The sequence below is a fragment of the Thunnus thynnus genome, chromosome 16 (genome assembly GCF_963924715.1).
Source record: "Thunnus thynnus chromosome 16, fThuThy2.1, whole genome shotgun sequence".
Taxonomy (NCBI): domain Eukaryota; kingdom Metazoa; phylum Chordata; class Actinopteri; order Scombriformes; family Scombridae; genus Thunnus; species Thunnus thynnus.
Genome location: NC_089532.1, coordinates 6,982,937 through 7,002,432, shown reverse-complemented (window position 1 = coordinate 7,002,432; position 19,496 = coordinate 6,982,937). Strand labels below are relative to the sequence as shown.

General features: G+C 39.2%; 2 protein-coding genes across 3 annotated transcripts; one reads left to right on the top strand and one right to left on the bottom strand.

The window, feature by feature from the left end:
* Positions 1-901: 901 nt before the first annotated feature.
* On the bottom strand, positions 902-14,046 carry psen1 (presenilin 1). Of its 2 annotated transcripts, none has more exons than XM_067613742.1 (11): positions 13,902-14,046; positions 12,169-12,254; positions 9,882-10,228; positions 9,229-9,370; positions 7,843-7,910; positions 7,491-7,711; positions 6,026-6,124; positions 4,968-5,060; positions 4,684-4,854; positions 2,902-3,020; positions 902-2,688 (listed from the first exon to the last, which is right to left on the bottom strand). In XM_067613742.1, the coding sequence occupies exons 2-11, from the start codon at positions 12,202-12,204 to the stop codon at positions 2,533-2,535; spliced, it is 1,452 nt and encodes a 483-aa protein (XP_067469843.1). In that variant the 5' UTR covers positions 12,205-12,254; positions 13,902-14,046; the 3' UTR covers positions 902-2,532. The 2 variants fall into 2 exon arrangements, with proteins under 2 accessions (XP_067469843.1, XP_067469844.1); XM_067613743.1 differs by having other exon boundaries at positions 13,906-14,042.
* Positions 14,047-14,217: 171 nt separating this feature from the next.
* Positions 14,218-18,533, top strand: LOC137199439 (enhancer of rudimentary homolog). Its single transcript, XM_067613744.1, has 4 exons — positions 14,218-14,342; positions 15,848-15,935; positions 16,705-16,825; positions 18,376-18,533. The coding sequence occupies exons 1-4, from the start codon at positions 14,340-14,342 to the stop codon at positions 18,476-18,478; spliced, it is 315 nt and encodes a 104-aa protein (XP_067469845.1). The 5' UTR covers positions 14,218-14,339; the 3' UTR covers positions 18,479-18,533.
* The last annotated feature ends 963 nt before the right edge of the window (positions 18,534-19,496 follow it).

Here is a 19,496-nt window from a genome sequence, read left to right as displayed (position 1 = left end):
TGCTTCTTAATTTACTTGTAATATTTTTATAGCTTTTTTTCTTCTTTTTCCTCTGTGTAAGGCATCTCTGAGTACCTTATTGTGCTGTGTGACATCCATCACCAGCACCGAGCCACACTAACCAAGGTTAAGCATTTAGTTTGGGGCAAAGTTTATGAAAATCCTTAAATTTGCTGATGTAAAAATCTGTAATCTTGCAGCGTGAGCAGTGAGAGTCATATGGCTGAAGAAAAAAAGACGTGTGACATATGCAGAAACACAAAGTTTAGAAGTAGAAAATAAAATGCAAAGATGTCACGGTACTGTGAGTGCTCATATTTTGATTGGTAGTTTATAACTGGTTGGTGCAGAGTAAAAAAACCAACACAGTCACCACTTGGCATCAGAGATGCAGCAAAAAAACCAAACCAAACTATAATTTCATAGATTATCACTTTAAGTGCTATATACTGTATGCGGTCCAAACTGGCTGCGCAGTCTGAGAAAAAACACGTGAGAATCTGTGAGTTAGACTCAATAAAATAAACAACAAAAAAGATATTGTCAGTTTCATTATTTATTAAAAAAAGAACAAAATCTGAATTGAATAACCTTGCATAACACACATATTATGCATGTGAAGGACAGAAAAAAGCCAGTCACCCAACATATTCCCTAAAAAGAAAAAAAAAAAAAAAAAAAAGGGAAAATAAAAACAGTCTCAGAACAAATATTATTATATTGTTCCCTCTTGGTTTCTTCTCTGCAAGCATGAAATTTGAGTGCAACAACATAAGAGCAATCAGTGCAGCTCGTCCTCCTCCACTAGACAGCATTATCTCATCTGAGAAACCACCAAGTTCAGGTTCCTACACATTTCATTATTCAAGATCAGACTTTCACTTTGTTACCTTGATTTAACTTTTTGGTTCCTTTTCAATTTGATTAAAAAAAAAAAAAAAAAAAAAAGTAAGTTAGTTTTCCTGATCTGTGTAGGAACCCTGTTATCACGTATTCCCATGATTCAAAAAGTACAATGTTTCTCTTCTGCATATCCTGAAAAAAAATCACAACAGTATCTGTGTATGTATAGTAGAAATAATTCTAGTGTTTGATGTAGCATAGTTCCAGACAGCACCAGGCGAGCATCATGGGGGCAGTTTAGCCTAAAGGTTCAGAGTTTGTGACCAAATGATCACAGGTTATGATCCCTGGACAGATTAAAAAAAAAAAAAAACAACCTTAAACTAAAAAATCTCTGTCAGGGAAGAGAATGAAAAGCACATTTCTGTCCCACAATAACGACAACGACTACAACTACTACTGAAATGCCCTTGAGCAAGGCACTGAACCTCCAACTGCTCCAGCAGAACTGCTCAGTGGCTGACAGTACATGGCAGGCAAGTCTCAGGTGTGAATGTGTCAGTGTGAGTGTGTGACCGTTTGACCTCTTCAGGCCTCCGCTGTGAGTTTAAATGTGACTTAAGGTAAGAATAAAGGGCTGAGAATGTGGTGAATGGTGAAATCTCTGATGATTTGGTGTCACAATAGCACTCTGTTTTTTTTTTTTGTTTTTGTTTTTTTAAATTCTAGAGACGAGAAATGTTTCAACATGTTCAAAACTTCCAGTTCAGCAAAAAAAACCTTCTGGGCTTCACTCGCTCCGACTTCAGAGCTTCAGCGTGTCTAAAGTGGGGGAAGAAAAAAAACTAACCATTCTTGACAGCGGTGAGGAAAGCACGCTCTGGTGACTGACAGCTCATACACAATCACACTACACATTTACCAATCTATTATCAATATCATCATAGAGTGTCCACTAGTTTGATGAAGGCTTTTTAATCTTCTATTAAGTTTGGGGGGCGCTGGTAGCTCACAAGTCATAAAAATGGACTTGCGACTGGAAAGATGTTTGATTTAAGTCTTTGAAGGGAGACTCAGTGAAGCCGTCTCACGTTCCTCAACAGCTACCGTCAAGGTGTCCCTGAGCAAGGCACCTGCTGTGAAGCCCCAGTTGCTCCAGTAGAGCTGCTCAGTGGTCGACAGTAGGATACTGTGGTTGGACTGGGCAGCTCTCAGATATGAAAGTGTGTGGATGTGAAGCAGGGCGCTGCTGAAAACAAAAAGAGCAGACGAGCTCCTGTAATGCTTCCCTGGATAAATAAAGGTAAAATATTCCCACTAACTTCTCCTAGTTTGGATTTTGCCTGAGACCGGTGATCAACAAACAATGTGATGATGGGGTCCCAAGTCGAGTGATCTTCCCTCGGACTGGTGCAGCGGAACTGCCTCAGATTAGAGAAATGTCACTTCTTGGTTTAAAATAAAAATAAAATATTTAAGGACAGCTGTTGGTGGGGAATACCCTCCCTTGGCGCCAGAAAGAAAGGCAGAACAAAAACAACTTGTGTCCCAGCATCATGAGTCCTTAGGAGGGGATGTGGGGGCAGGAGAGGCGCCTACATCGCCCTTTGTTCCCCAGCTGTAAAGGGACCGCTCTCGTGTTGTTGGCCGGAGAGCTATGTGGGTGAGGGTTATCAGGGCAGCATCCTGCTAAATGTAGAACTGGTGTAGCGCCAGCTTGTCCATGAAGGGCCGTACCAAGTTGTCTGTGGCGAAGTAGAAGACCAGGCCGAAAAAAATGGAGATGGGCAGAGCGGGGAGTGCTTTCTTGAAGATGGCGAGGAGCAGCAAGGTCAGACACAGGCCCTGTGGGAGCAGAGAGCCAAAATAAAACACAGAGGAAAGCGCACATTGCAAGATTGTGTACCAAACAAAATCAGCTATGAAGGGAAAAAAAAGGGGCCTATTACACAATCAAGTGGTTCCCATAAAGTGGGGTTAGATATTGTGCTGAGAGACAGAGATGAGGTTTGCGGTGACTCAAGCTTGACACCAAAATAAGCAGCTGCGGTTACTCACAATGAGGATAGCTACGAAGCAAGCGAGCGTGGTGTTCCAGTCGCCGCTGGCTGCAGCCGAGGCCTTTCCCACCAGCATGCTGTAGAAGATGAAGTCTCCCAGCCCCAGCTTGACGCCCCCTGAGAACACAGGAGGACACCACATTTAAGGTGGAGTCAATTCAAACAAGAGATTCTCTTCAGCTCCACGCCCTCCAACCCCCATAGAAATCTTTTCTCAACTGTAATTACAGTACAAACAAGAGCTCCGACCCCATATTTACTGAAGCTTTAAGTTAGAAAGCGTGCGGGCCCCCAAATAGTACAAACATGAAACCTAGCAATTGCCATAAATAATCACTTCCTAATCTGCTCTGACTAAAAACAGTCTGCAGCCAAAACATAAAGTTGTATTCACATACATACTAATTTCAGAAAAGGGAACACATAAAAAACATTCTTAAAATGTTTTATGTGTTCAGAGAAGAGGGAACTGAAAGATGATTATACACTGAGAAGAGGCAGTCAGACAATCTGGGAATTCACAAGTTTGAATTATAGAGCTCAGCTTCATATTGGGGCTGGCATCTAATTCTAAAATGATCATTATGTACTGCCCTCATATTTTATGATATGACAATATTTGCCAGTTTTCCTCCCAATAGATGATAGTGATTTTTAATTGTGTATAGAGATAGATTGAAGGACAGGCAGTTGTATAAGAAAGCATTAGCTTCCATTTTGATTATGAACATTAAACTACAAAACATTCAATTGCAAACACATTAAAGATGAAGCATTCAATTAATAATATTAATATCAATAATTAATATGATATTTTTTAATGTACATGGCCCAATCTGGATCAGGAGTTTAAGTATTTGGCCCTGATTTAATTTTACATTTTTACTTTTCTTTTCTTCTCTTCTATTTATTTATCTATTAATATTATTTTAAGAGCGTTTTTATTAATCTACAATAGATCAATATAAAACCCATGTGAAACACAGTGACCTGATGGCTTCACTGTCCATTAAAAACCATGCATCTCCTGATTTGTGATAAACTGAAGTACTGAAACTTTATGGGTTTTGAAACTTCTCCTTCTTCCGATGTTACATGAACACATAAAATCTCATTGAAGATTTCTGAAAAATACATTGTCACAAAACTGAAAAGAAGTTGTTTTTCTTTTTCATAAAAAACTGTTTTTCTCTCTTATAAAAAGTCGACATTTATGAGGTTCATGGTTGTCACAGCACAGCAAGAATATTCTACACCTTTCATTCGCTTCACTCTGTGCTAAACTATTCAATAAGTCAAACAATGGACAGTATGTAGTGCTGAAATTTAGTTTTCATTATCCATCGAACTGTTGTGAGATGATGTGTTTTAAAGGGCTGCTGGCACTGATTGTTGTCTGGCTTTATGAAAGGCCTAATTAACTGATGACAGAGATGACTGAATGGATCAAAGAGATCTGATCTCTTTGCATCTGTCATAACTTTGAATCTAAACTGGTATTTAACTGGTATGATCTATGCTGGGCTACTGCACAGGGCAGGACTTTTGATTGACTTTCAATTGACTAATCGTTGCAGCTCTGAAGTGAATTACTAAAATTAAGCTGAAAATAATAATCTAATTATCTACAATGTTCAGAATAATTCACCTGTAAAGCTGTGATTACCCGTCAGAAAAACAAATGTTAGAAAAGGTCACATGTTTGCATTCCCATCGTGTACTCTTCCAAACACCAGGCGTTTTTGTTTGGGTACAAACGTCAGCTACTGTTAGCACTCACTCTCCTCGTCGTCGTCTTCAACAGGACGAGCGGAGGGCATCTGCTGGATCTCACGTCTGCTATCATCAGTTGACTGGAGTGTTCCCAGCTGGTGCTCCTGGTGGCTGATCCAGGATGGGGTGAAGCCTCCGTCGTCCTGTGACGGACTGGAGGGAGCCGGAGACGCCACGGCTGCAGACAAAGTGACACCAGTCAGACTAAACAACACATCACACTGTTTGAATCAGTGTTTTAGAGGAGTGACCACACAGTCCCGATGGCAGACTGTCTGACACCTCACTCACCTTCATGAGTCTCCGGTTGAGGTGAAGCTGCTTCTGTCGAGTTCCTTTTTGGCCTGTCGGTGTCTGCCATGTTGACGAGCCACACCATTGTAGCTGGGGAAGAAGTGAAAGAATCAAAATATTAGGAGGTTTCAAGGTCAAAAAGTTTGTTTGCATCAAATAAATTTGGACAAAATTCAAGTGTGTTCTGTAACTGCATGGCAGTAACAGCTGAAGTTGAAGCACTGATTAGAAATTAAGTTAGATGTTATGGTGAATTACTAAAATGAGTTGAAGTGGCAGTTTAATGGAAACACTGAAAGATGTTGAAGTGGCAGTTTAATGGAGGCACCAAAGGTTTAAGGAAAGACAGTGACTGTGCTGAAAAAAAAAAAAAAGACTGAAAAGAGATCAAGTGTCATTTCAAGTGACTGTGCTGAAAGTAACCGAAGAGTCACTTAAAGTGAAAGTGCTAAAAGAACATGAAGTGTCAGCTGAAATGAATGCGCTGAATGGGGGTTGAAGAGTGAAACAGTGTAAATGCTGAGAGTTGATGAGTCAGTTGAAGTGAAAACACTTAAAGCAGTTGAAATGAGCTGAAGTGTCAGTTGATGTCTAACCACTTGGAGCAGCTTGTGATATCTGAAGCACATAAAGCAGTTAAAATGTCAGTTGAAGTAGAAGCACTGAATGGAGTTGAAGTGTCAGTTGAAGTCAAGAGCTTCTAGCTACTGTATGTTTTCTTTAAATTTTGTTCGGCAATGTCAAGAGTTTCTTCACCTCACTTCTGTTTTATTACTATAAGATGTAACTAAATGTAGATGTTTAATCAGTATCCATCTTACAAGTTTGATCTTAAGTTGAATTACTAAGAGGAGTTGAAGTTGCAGTATAATAAGAGCCAAAAGTTAAAGGGAAGACAGTTGAAGTGAATGTGCTGAAAAATGTTTAAATTTGAGTATATTTATGAGCACTGAAAATAGTTGAAGTGTCCATTCAAGTGACTGTGCTGAAGGTTATTGAAGAGTCTGTGCTAAAAGAACAGGAAGTGTGAAGTGTGTAACCAGAGTCCATCTTACAAGAGTAGATGAGAGCTGGAAAGATGGGTTCGTTCCTCTCCTGAGCCGTCTCCACTAGGATCCTCAGAGGCCCTTTGGGACAGAGCACCGCTAACAGATCTGTGAGAGGAAAGAAGACAGAGGCCAGACAAGGGATTTTAGCCACCAAACAGAAGACTCTTTGAGAAACCAAAACCAGCACCCTGACATAACATCTGTGATAATCAGAGGAAGAGACTGAGTGAAAACACAGTTTTTGGAGTAGAGAGCCCGTCTACAAGTTTGATTGCGTTAAAAAGAATAATGTGGCTATTAACTGTCTGTTTACTTACTTTTTAATGAAATAACTCCAATAAAGTTTTGCGTATATGACAGAATAACTCTAGACCAGGATCTAAAAATCAATCAATATCTGTTAAATATTTCTTCTTAGATAAGGAAACTGATGTCAGGTAAAGTCACTGCCACACTAACTGGCAACTCTTTGAGATACATCATAATGTGAACCCACTAGTTATTCTCCATCTTTTGACTTTGTGTACACTGTCTCTGACCCAGAGACAAAAGAAGAAAAACTGAATAATTTAAATGTACTTAAGTGGTAGTATCTGAACATCTGCAAACTGTAAGTCAATTCTATTGGTCAATTAAGTTATTTTTTAGCAAGTACATTTCATTTACTGGTAATTTACAAGTGCGGAAAAATTTTGGATTCTTTGAACACGAATCCAAAATCTCTCCATGATTGATACATCTTCTATACATGAACTGCTCTCATTAAACACACCTCTCTAGTGTGTGAAGTAAAATCAAACACCTACAATTATTGGTCTCTATTATTATGATTTGTCCCCAGTTTGAGCAACCACTTCTGCACTCAAGATATCGGTAAGAAAGCACCTTACAGGAAATGGGCCACTGTTTTCGCTGGCAGAGTGGCAGTCTTAAGTTCAGCATAACCCAGTCACCCTCAGACTTCCTTTCCTCATAGACTTGTCTTTTAGCACACATAACATTAAATATCTGTGTAAAGGTTTGAGATCTTGAGACACATCCTTCCTTTTAGCACACCAATGATGATATCTGCCACTCTTTATTGCATACATACTGTTGAGTATGGTATATACATCATAGTTACACATACAGAGTGTGTTTCTGTTAAAAAGTTTTATGCTAGAAAAGGTTATACTGCTAACATGTTCTTACTTTTTCTCTAAAAAAAAAAAAAAAAAAGTATGTTCATCAAATCTAAATTTACTATCTTAAAATAATGATGGTTACATTACATATTTTTAATTTTCCTCTCTGTCTCCATCTCTGTCTTCCTCAAACACTGTCGTCCTGTTATGGAATACAACTGCAAAAAGGAACCAGATGACTGAACTTTGCTGCTCAAAAAAACATCATCAAAGGTTGAGTAAGGAGATCAGCTTTCTTCCCTAAAAGCACACAGAAGTCAGAGCAAAACGGAGCGGAGAGGATTTACCGTAGACAGATATGACAGCTAATATGAGCCAGGCGGTCCACTCTGGCAGGTACTTGATGAAAACCAGGGCCATGAGGGCGCTGATCATGATGAGGTAAGCCTGCTGGAGCCGCAGCGGTCCTTTCCAGTGAATGCACATCATGCCCACCACTCCGAAGTTCCAAATTATTATTGCCAAAGTGAAATAGTCCATTGCCACATTGTAGGTCTTGAAAACCTCTCTGTTGGACAGATCAGATACATCACATGTCAGAAATACCTGGAAAGACTCTAATATAAATTAGACAACTTGGGTTTTACGAGAATGTAAGGAAAGCATGGAAATGGCATAAAAAGTTGAGGTGTGGCTTACTTGAGGTAGATGTAGGAGAAGAAGAACAGCAAGAGGAGGGAGGAGAGGAAGAGCCAGCCTTGGATCACCTGTGAAGGCAAAGATCAGACTTCTGTTTCAACAAATCAGTACTCGCAAATACTTGTTACTACCAAGACTACCAGATGGGTGGGGTTTTACCACAAAGGGCAATACAATGATCACAAGAGTTTGGACAAAGTGAAAATCCATTGTCCTGATGTGCTCAGCTCCACCTGTCTGGTGCCGTGTATGTCTGGTTTAAGCAAGAATTTGAGTCTGGGTTTTTGGTGTTTTTTATTAATCAAATATACACAGTCAAATTAACATTTTCTTGACTATTTCTGGGCTGAATTCAGTTTTTTTTGCACCTGTTAGGGTAGAACAACTTACACAACTCTATTGTTCTTACAGACCCTTCTCACAGCAGGGTCACAGTTGTAGCAGGTAAAGCACAGGTGGAACTAATGACATTATGATGGCTCTGTTCCACTGGAATGTTCCAGTAAACCATGTGCCCCAATGTACCAACGTGCAGAATAAGAGGGCCATGAAACTGGCACACCTATATGGAATGCAGCCATATTTATTAATAAGTTCACCTGTGTTCAGCAAGTCAGAGCGCATGCTGTTAAAACTATTAGTACATGGAGTTTGGTTACATAAGGTAATTCCCAGCAAAACCCCACCTAAGAGGTGTAATGATTCAGAAGAACACAAAGTGTACAGGGCCTTAAGTACCCTTTAACGTGACTATTTTCACGCTATAAAAGTGACGCAATAGATGATTTCTTTGGAATCTTGTTCTTGGCAGAAATTAAAAAACTTTCTAGGTGCATCAATGAGAGCAAAAATGTCTCCACTGAAACCTGACTAATGACATATTAAAAAGGGTTAAGGAGCCTCTTAAAGGAATAGTTTGACTTTTTGGGAAATATGTCTATTCATTTTCTTGTCAAGAGATACCACTCTCACATCTGTATGGTAAATATGAAGCTTCTGCCAGCTGTTGGTTAGCTTCGCTTAGCACAAAGACTGGAAACAGGGGGAAACTGCTAGCCTGGCTTAGTTCAAAGGTAACAATATCCACCTTTAAGCACCTCTACAGCTCACTAATTATCTTATTTGTTTAATCTGTATAAAAAGTGTGTGGGTTTATGGGGAGATTTGTGGACTATTTCTTGGCTGGCAGCATTGACTTCCTGGAGTTTTGTTGTTATCACGAGGAGACACATTTCCACATTCTGTGGTTGAATATCAGCCAGATCTACCAATTTAAATCACGTTAAAACAAACTTCAAACATTGTTATCTCAGTCACCTTAGGTCTGCACTGAATAGGACAACAGCACGTGTGGTGCGGCGTGACGTGACAAGTGGTAACACATACCTTGTAGCAACGGTATTTGTATAACAGCACCAGCACCAAAGTCATGACGATGATCACAGTGATCATGATGGTGGCGTTCAGGATGGAGTTGAGGGCTCTTTGTGCTACTGTGTCTGTGTCTTCAGGGAAGGGTGTGTAGATCCTGGGGGTTAAAATTCAAGGATACATTACAAAGACACATCTGAGACAAAGAAACAGAAAGTCAAAGTATAGAAAATATATAATTAATACAGTAAAGAAAACATTAACTTATTGAGCTCACTGTATCGTGTCATTTTACAGGTCTAATAACACATTAAAATATATTTTCTGTGTGCAGTGGCTTTAATTATTACAACTGGTTGCCTTCAATGTTAGTGCCATTTATGTTCACTCTGCTATTACAGGGCTTTTAGATTGCTCTGGCTTAAGATTTAAAATGTCAAGTTTATGTGCTCTGAGCCTGACTCAGTCTCTGCTTTAATGATCTTATGCAATTACAGTATTGTCTTGGTATTCAAACTATGTGGGTATGATATACTAACTCCACCTAGTGGCACTGCAGCTACATTACATTTCATTCAAATGAGATCAAATGAGCTTTGAATCTGGCTGGAGTCCCGCCCTATTTCCCCATCTATCACAATCTGTTTGATAAGGGTCATAACACTCACAATCTCTGCCCGTCATTCTGGGTGTAGAAGCTGACAGACTTTATGGTCGCCACAACGACTACCATGCAGAGGGTCACGGGCACGAACAGCATGATGACGTGCTTGGCTCCATATTTCAAGGTCAGCTCCTCGTCCTCATCGTCCTCGGTCTCCACCACACGAGGAGGCCGAGCGGCGGGCGGCTGCCCGTTCTGCTCCGGCCCGCTGCTGCCGCCGCCGCCGCCGCCCCCACCACCATCGCCTCCACCTCCTCCAGCTCCTGAGCCTCCCCTGGAACGAGCTCTGGTCCCTCCAGCCTCTTGGGGTTGCTGAGTGGGTTCTGGGGCCGTATTGGTCTCCTGTTGTTCCTGTCAGTGTGGGAGACATAAATGTCAGAAGAATTATATGTTTGTACATGTACCCTCAATGTACAGGACTTTGTAGAATAGTGGTGTAGAGAAATATGGTATAAAAAGCATATTTCTACCTCGATATGTCTCTTTTTTTTGTCATGCATGATAGTTAACTGAATATCTTTTTGACTGTTGGTCGGACAAAACAAGATATTTGAAGACGTCACCTTTCAATTGTGGAAAATTGTAACCATAAATTTTCACTAATTTCTGACATTTTATAGACAAAATGATTAATCGATGATGAAAATAACTGTTAGTTACAGGTCTAACGCCTGTTATCATGGCATGGTTCAGTACAGTCACAACAACTGATAAAATATGAACATGTTTGGTCCTGATGGACCTGAGGTGTAATACACATAAAATGTAGCTGTAATGTTCCTGTTTCAATTCTGGGTAGGAATCTTCATCACTTGTCATCCCTCTCTGTCTCCCCAGTCACTCCTTACTACGAACAGTATTTATGGGTCATTTTATGCCTCAATTTGGAGGACTGATAGTACAGACAACACAGGAACCAATGGGAGAAAGATAGGGAATGACATTAAGGTCCCTGGCCAGAATTGACCCTGGGATGTTGTGGCTCTTGGCTGATGGTCATTGCCATAGGCCACCAGGGCATCCACTACTATTGCAATTTTGTCTATAAATTCTAGATTTGGAGGCCATGTGAGCATGAGAACCAGAGATTTTGAAAAATCTGACATGGGAATTTGCCACATTAATAATAATCTACTTTCTCTACAAGTTCTAGATAAGCATATCCATCATATTATCAGATCAACTACACTCAACTCATTATGTTTTTGTTGGCAAAAATGCCAACAAATTGGACAAACATTGCAGCAAACTGTTATCAGGCTCTTTGTGTTTTCCTTTCAGAGCTTAACTGGCACATTTACACACGCTAGCCCAGTTCCTCCAAGGATAACAACACAGCGCTGGTTCCCACTCACCCCGAGGATCTGTCCCGTCAGGACAAAATAAAGGAGGAAAATCAAGGAGACTGAACTAAAACTGTCAAGCTGCCAGGCGAGTCAAGACATGCAGCAGCGCAGACATGAAGCAATCTCACAGAGTACACAGAAATGAAGACAGGAAGCATCTCCAGAGACTGTTCTGAATAGGAAAAGCTGCCACAGCTCTTAAACAGGCTGCTGTACAAAATGACCTCACTCTGTGGTGCGCAGCATTGTTTCTCAGGCCTGGGAAGACAGCCAGTGTTGGTCCCAAGGACAAAAGAGATAAAGACTACTTTTGGATACAGTTACTGAGGGAGGTAATAGTATAGTAGTATATCAAAATCTGTGTTAAAAGACCGTAACTGGACTGACTAAGCTGTCTGACCTCATCTATGATCTAGCTGACTGATCATAATTTCTTGGTCAAGGCAGAAATTAAATGCTTTGTAGTTTCCCAAGACAGAGAAATGTTGTTGTTCTGTACATGCACTGAGAAAGAAAACTGTTAGAACATTGGACAAGGATTAGGGTTATTAAGTAGGGACTGTGACAGTAAAGGGGGACTTTGACTCCTCCACTAGGTAAGGGAGGCCACACCTTTATTTACAGTAAATCAAAAGGTAGGGAGGAAAGTGTCACACTTCCTAAAGTTCCTGCCTCAGAGATTCAAAGTCTAAAGAATTTGTTCTTGTGTGCGTCACTACTTATTAGAACATAATCGTCCTGTCCAGGGTAATTTACAGAATGAAAGGCCAAACAAAACCAAAATATCAGACTAAAATATCTCCAGTTGTGATGTCAGACACTGACTAAGAAACAGATGGCTCTTTCATCATGCACTTGCCACCAAAACCCTTGGTTGCACTAAAATGTTAGGCAATCCTTACTCAATACAAGTACAGAGATACAGAACCACTGTGACATACTGACCATATTGTTCTCAATATCCTCTGCATTGCTCGCCATGGTTGGCTTGGCTGACACTTGTCCTCACATGCACACCAAAGTCTTTTGCCCTGATGATAGAAAATAGGAGACAATATTATGACACACAAAATGGGTACAACAAAGATATAACTGTGCACCATCTATTTTAATGCAATATTCACATGCCCATGTGTACAATGAATGAGATATTGGATGCTGTAACCATTCATCTTATCCACACTGGCTGTGACGTGATCTGTGACTATCATGACACCACTGTAGGAGATGAGGAACAACATTCACATTGCATAATCAGTCAGCAAAAATGTACTGTAAAGTTCAGCTGAAGTTAAAATTAGGTCTTGGCAGTCTGAATTAGACAAATAAAATGAGTATGTTCCGCAGTTAAAGTCTTTTTGGTGGGAAATTCACAAACACTTTGTGTTTCCTGGCTGAGCTGCAGCAGACGGATAGTAACACAGAGGTTGTACATTTGGGAGATATCAACTTGATTTGTCAAAGTCAGACAGTTGAAGTCTTGTATACTTTAAAATGCATTTTGCACTGAACGAGGATGGTGGACTTTGCACCAGGAAGGGATCACTTCAGTATGGACAGGCGGCGACTAATAGCTATTTCAATTTAAATATGAGAATGTGAGTATTATATTAAGATAGACTTGAAAAATCTTTACATAGTTTTTAAAAAAATATGAAAGCAACCACCTGATTCATTAAAGGGTAGGTTCACAATTTTTCAAGTGTGTCTTAAAACAACAGTCAGGTGCCCATATGAACGCTGAAGGAGGTTTTCCTTGCTGTTAATCAGTCCTTCTGTTCATACTGGCTATTTAAAGATCCCTTTTAAATGCAATTTCACTGTAACTGATGGGGGCCAAAATCCAGAGTGTGTCCACACAGTCCACAAAAATGTATTTAAAATTGTTACTGAGGCATATATGAGGCTTCAGCAGTCTGAGTTAGTCATATCAAGTGGATATCTGCCACATTTACAGTCTTCTTAGCATAAAATTCTCTCTTTGTGTTTCCTCGGACAGTGTTTCCCTGTTGAGCTGCGGTGGAAGTATAGTAACAAAAAGAGGGACTTTGACACTATTAAGACTGTAACACTGAAAGATATCTACTTGATGTGGCTATTTGGACAACTGAAGCTTCATATTAGCTTCAGATAAACATTTTTGCACAGAAGGAGGACTGTGGATTTCGTCCCCCATCACTTCCATTGTAAATGCATTATGAAGGGATCTCATAATGGTCAGTATGAACAGGAGGAATGATTACAGCAAGAAAATCTGGGTACCTGTTTTTAGACAGACTTGAAAAAATGTGAACCTATACTTTAAGTAAATTATACAGCTAGAGATCACCATGTGGATATTAGAGTGACAAATACTGATCAACAGATTTTCAATCATTTACTCCTGCGGGGAAGTAACGTTCACATTACTATTATTATTTTCTTGAGCTTCTGCTAATGTCACTTCTTGATAAGTAGCAGGTAGTTAGAGGGCGGTTACGTTATTTATCTAACCGTATTCATTCTTCACAGTGGTATTTTATCATTAGCGAGTCGCTAAAATGGCTAGTTAGCCAATAATGTCATAACGGCAGAGCAGGCAGCGGCCGCGGCGGGTAGCTAACGGTTAGGTCAGATAACCAGCCACAGCTCAAAGTTAACATAGTTCCTGAATAGCAGGCTTAAAAGAGGAAACTTACCTACTGTGGACAGTTGTTAATTTCCTGGATTTTGTACTCTGGCGTGGTCCGAAGTAGGTTTTAAACCCGGACACTTTCCCTTCTTTGTTGTTCCTGTCTTCTCACAGAACATCCGGCCGCAGCCGTTAACTGCTTCCTGAGGGTTGCGTTCACGATCAACGTACTGTGTATGAGATTTATTTTTAATTTTGTTTATTTTTGTTTACGCTCAAATCACAACGTCAGTTCCAATAAACCACACCTGTTTATATGTGAATACACAGACTCAATTTCAGCTCGTAAAGCAGCCCGGAAACTAAAATTAACAAAAACAAAACCGTTACAAACTAGATTAAATTAGCCTCAGCTTTGGTTGGTTGTGCTTCCGGTGACAGAGGTCAACTCGCTCCTGAAGAGGCAAGGATCCAAGAAAACCGTTCAAAAGCGACCGTTAAAAGCATGGTTAGTACACTGTGATATAATATTTACTGTACAGCTTTCTATGTTTCACGGGGTTCATTCAAGTTTAAAGGAAAGTGTCAGTTTTAACGGTTTATTTCAGCAGAAGAGCTGTTTGAAAAGCTTGCAGGCTGTCTGCTAACGTTAGCATGAATGTGTTGAGCAGCTAGCTAGCTAGTTGAGTAAGATGCATACACACACACACACATACAAACACACACACACAAATTAGTAATACACACAATAAAAGTTGACCTATAACAATAAAAATTTGCTTGAAAAGGTGGCTGCACTATATATTAACTAAAGACTTGAACTACAAGTTCCTGTACATATGGAGATTGTTAAATAATTCCACAGTGCAAAAATAATGTGCAATGACAGTAAGTAAAGTGACTAAACTGTAAGCAAATGGACATAAAGTGACTCTGACAGTAATTAAAGTGACTATAACAGTAAACACAAACAGGAGCAGAGCATCAGGCCCAATATTCAACTTCTCCCATTTGCAACAAACCAAAGACACACAAAGGACAGATTTACTGCTTTTTAGCACTACGTTAGTCTAATTGCTGTGGCTATATATGTTCATTTTTTGTCTTTTTCCCATAGGTAGGTCAATATTGGCTAATTCAAGCTATTAAATCGCATGACGAATCAGCTATGTGTCTGTTTACCTGACTATTGATTTAGAAAGGCTTGCAGTGCTAATATTTGTGTTCCTAATATTTTGTCCACTCTATTAACATACAAGAGGAGGGCAAAATATTAGGAACAGTTTTCAATATAATACACTCCAGAACACCACCACCACCCACTACGACTTCAATAATAAATATAAAGTAGAATTATCACCTTTCTGACAATGTTAATAAAAACCGAGAATGTATAAGCTTCATAAATGTAGAATTTATGGCAGAGCTGTTGTATTGGACTGCATTTGACTGCACAGGTGTATCTAATGAAGTGGCCAGTGAGTGTGTAACCATAACTATAATATACTATTTGCTTAGCATGCACTGTTCAATGATGTTAATATGCTATAGTACACTGTACATTAGTGCAAGTCAGGTGGGTAATGCTATGGTAGTGAGGTGCATGATTGTCCATGGATGTTAGAATTAAGTGTACATTGAAACAGAAATAATGTACGCAAAGTAAATACATATGTAACAGTATATACAGACAGTACTTTAAAGATTATCAAAATATGAATCTGAGTTATAACAGATGTGATGGATGATGTAATAAAAGTCCAGGTGAGCAGTCTGTCTTCACTGTCAGAGGTCTCCCCTCTACTGACACAGAGAAGAGTCACTATACAAACTGATGGCAGTTGGCAGGAATGACTTCCTGTAGTGTTTATTTGTCACAGCGGAGCTGAAGGAGTCTCTAACAGAAAGTGCTCCGCTGTTTGACCAGCAGGTCATGAAAGGGATTCCCTCCATGATGTGTAACAGATGATATTTATTTAAATACAGTCTAACCATGTGTGTTTTGTTTTTCAGTCCCACACCATCCTGCTGGTGCAGCCCACCAAGAGGCCAGAGGGAAGAACATACGCTGATTATGAATCAGTCAATGAGTGTATGGAAGGTAAACTAATTGTGATTTTTTTTTTTTTTTTTTTTTTTGCTCTGCTCTTCTGACAGACTGATCTACCAGTGATATGAAATGACATTTCTGCTCCTATTTGGTTTTGTTGTGTATGTTTTTCTTGTAACCTTCAGCACTTTTGTTGCCTGTCTCTCCATCGCAACACAAATAAGAGTCACATTCAGACATGCACCTTGTTCGATAAATGTGACGGCAATTTTACACGTTGGTCTCGGGTTTAAATAAGCTCCAAGTCATATTTCTGTAAAAGTTACAACTGCAGTTTTGCAACATGGACTTCATCTCTGTAGCACAATATGACTCAAGTCTGAATTGGTAAACGGTTGTGTTTAATCTATTTATAATTACTGTGGTCATTTATGCATCTTGTCTGTTCTCACATGAGGAGATGATGATGGTTGTTGTGTGTATGAATAAAACCAGGCAACTACCTCAATATTTATGAAGTCATTCATAAATATACATGTAACATGACATATAGTCTATTTTTCATACACATTAAGTGACAGATGTTGGTATACAGCTTATGGTTTGGTTCGATCATGACCTAGAAATAGATTTATGTAGATTTAACTACAAACTCAGCCAACAATTTACTGAAAGTGAAATAGTAAAACAATCAGCAGCAAGGATCAAATCAAATCGGTGTCCTGTCCAAAGAAAATGTATCATGTTCTTTTTAAAAAATTTTCAACAAATTGATGGGAAAAGTGTTAAAAAGTTTTTACATTTTCTGTCGCCTGCACAGGTGTGTGCAAGATGTACGAGGAGCATTTAAAGAGAATGAACCCCAACAGTCCATCAATAACATATGACATCAGCCAGCTGTTTGACTTCATCGACGACCTGGCTGACCTCAGCTGTTTGGTGTAAGTTTCATAATCTTCAGTACATGAAAACTGTGCAGCCCCACCCGCGGTAAACCACAGAGGACAGTAGCGCAACCATAAGTAAGAGTAGACACTCTACTTTGAGCTGAAATGAAAAAAGTGCACCCGAATAACCTAAATGAACATAGTTTCTAGTGTGTTTTGCTGTCATTTACGGCCGCGCTACTCTCCTCTGTTCTCTGTTTCATCATGGGCGGGGCTGAGCCCTCTGTGTGTGAGCTGCACACACAGCGCAGCAGAGCAGAGACAGTGAATCAGGTCAAGTACTCAATTTGACAACAACTACACTCGTTACGTTACTGTAAGTGCAATAAAACTTTTGCTAGTAAAAAGCCAAAAAGGAACAAAATAAACGATGGAGCATAATATGAAATGATAGACATTTTCTCTCGTCACACGATATATATCGTCATATGGCACAGCCATAGTGTATGCTTTTAGTAGTGTATACTGCTATACTTTTTTGGAATTGAAGTAAGTGTGTCCTGACCTTCAGTGAATTGTGTCAGAGATGTTTCCACTGGCTTTATTTTTGAGAAAGTCCATAAAAGCAACTTAAACAATATTTTTTGTCATGCACTTTGTGTTATCCCTACACTGCCTTTTCATAGCAGCTTTAGACAAAACTATGGAATGTAAAGTGACGTAAAAACTAATAAAACAGGAAAATATCTTATGTGATTATTTTAAAAATGGTACACAACATTTGTTGTGCCTGCACACTAACTGCAAACAAATCTATTTTAATAGACAACAATCCAATCCCAGCCGGCTCTTTGTCAGTTCAAAAAAATGTAGGAAAAGTCTGTTTAAATAAAAAATCCTTTTTTTAAAAAATATATTTGTTCAAACTGATGAAGATCCGACTGGGATCGAATTACTATTAAGATGAATTTGTGATTGATGATGTGTGTATAATACGCTCCTCCTAACTGCTGTCTCCTGCTGTTGGTTGGAAGTTGACAGGTGTGTCTCAGAGTCTACCTGTTAATGTATACTCTCTCTCTGGGAGAGCCTCCCTAGATATGAGGAGGGACACGTTTGAGAAATGGTCTAAATCTATACAGAAAGATTAAAAAATATAAGCCTGTGGGAATCAGTTTGTCATCCAGAGACACATTTGTCTATGTCAGAATGAGGTTTTCAGACATTTTAGAAATGGAATATTGACACACTCTTTGTATAAAATGTAATCAGAAACTTTACAAGAGTAAAAAAGATGAAGTATCCTTAACAAAAACGCTCTCTTGATAGTTTACGACTCAACATCTGGATTTTCTCTGTCAAAACTGCACTATGTCCATATGATACAGCATTGCTCTTTGTAGTCATTTATTCTTACCTTTATTCGACTTTTTAGCTCAATCAAAGAGAGAAATCTAAAATAAGTTTCTCACTCGATAAATGTTTTTTTTCCTCTGTGTGAAAGTGTTGCATGTCTCTCAGTAAATGGCATCTCCCAGGCAGATTCTACATAGTTTATGCAGCTGAGACAAAAGAACTTAATATAATTTCTCGTGCTGCCTCAGGTATCGCGCCGACACACAGACGTACCAGCCGTACAACAAGGACTGGATCAAAGAGAAGATCTACGTGCTGCTCCGCCGTCAGGCCCAGCAGGCAGCAAAGTGAAGCTTCTGAGGGACTGGATAGAAAGATGGGTGGGGGGGTCGGGAGGGGGTCAATATTATTTTTCCTTTCTGTAACCTGTGTTCAAAAGGTTTGAGTAATTTGTTTTGAAAAAGTTTTTTCACAAAGTTTTAGATTTGTGTGTGTGTGTGTGTGTGTGGAGGGGGGGAGGGCGGGATTTTGTATTTCTAATGTTTGACTTATTAATAAAGATTTCCTTTAAATAACAACAAACCTTCTAAATGATGTTTTCTTTTATCACATCTGTCTATTTGCTTTGCTGCTTTCTTTCTTCATCTCACCAGTTTTTAAAATTTCTGATTTGCCTTTTATTATTTATTTATTTATCCTTTTACTTATTTTCTTTTCTTTTTCTTATCTTTTTTGCATATTTCTTGTCTGTCTTTTCTGTATTACTGTCTTATTACTAATTTCCCCACTTTTCACTCAATATTGGCAAATAAGCATGTCTTGAGTTATTGATTTTTTTTTTTTTTATTTATTTATTTTACTGTACGTGGGGAAAAATAGGCTACTTGTAGTTTACTGGACTTTCAAAATAGGTTAGATGACACACTGGTTTCTGTTTTTCTGTCCAGTCATTTCTCCTTTTTGGTCTTTCTTTTCTATTTCTGTTTCCTTTCTGTCATTTTAGTTTTTTTTTACTTTTTTGTTCCTCATTTCGATTTTTTTTTTTACACAGTATTCATTATATAGTTATTACTGTACGGTGCTGACTCTAGAAAAGTGCTAAGAAGGATGACAGTTTGTTTTGCAGTTGTGCACATCGTAATTTCCCCTTTTTCTCGCTCAATATAACTAGTGGCAAATAAGCGCGTCTATTGATTTTCTTACACTGTGAATGGGGGGAAAATGCTTACAGATACCCGGACGTTTAAAACGATTGGGGCTGAAGTGAATACTATAAAAATGAACTTCAATGAAATGTAGAAAGAAACATCGGTAACCGGGATGAAGGTGAAGCGCGGGGATATTTGAAGCGTCTGCCGCCTGCCGGAGC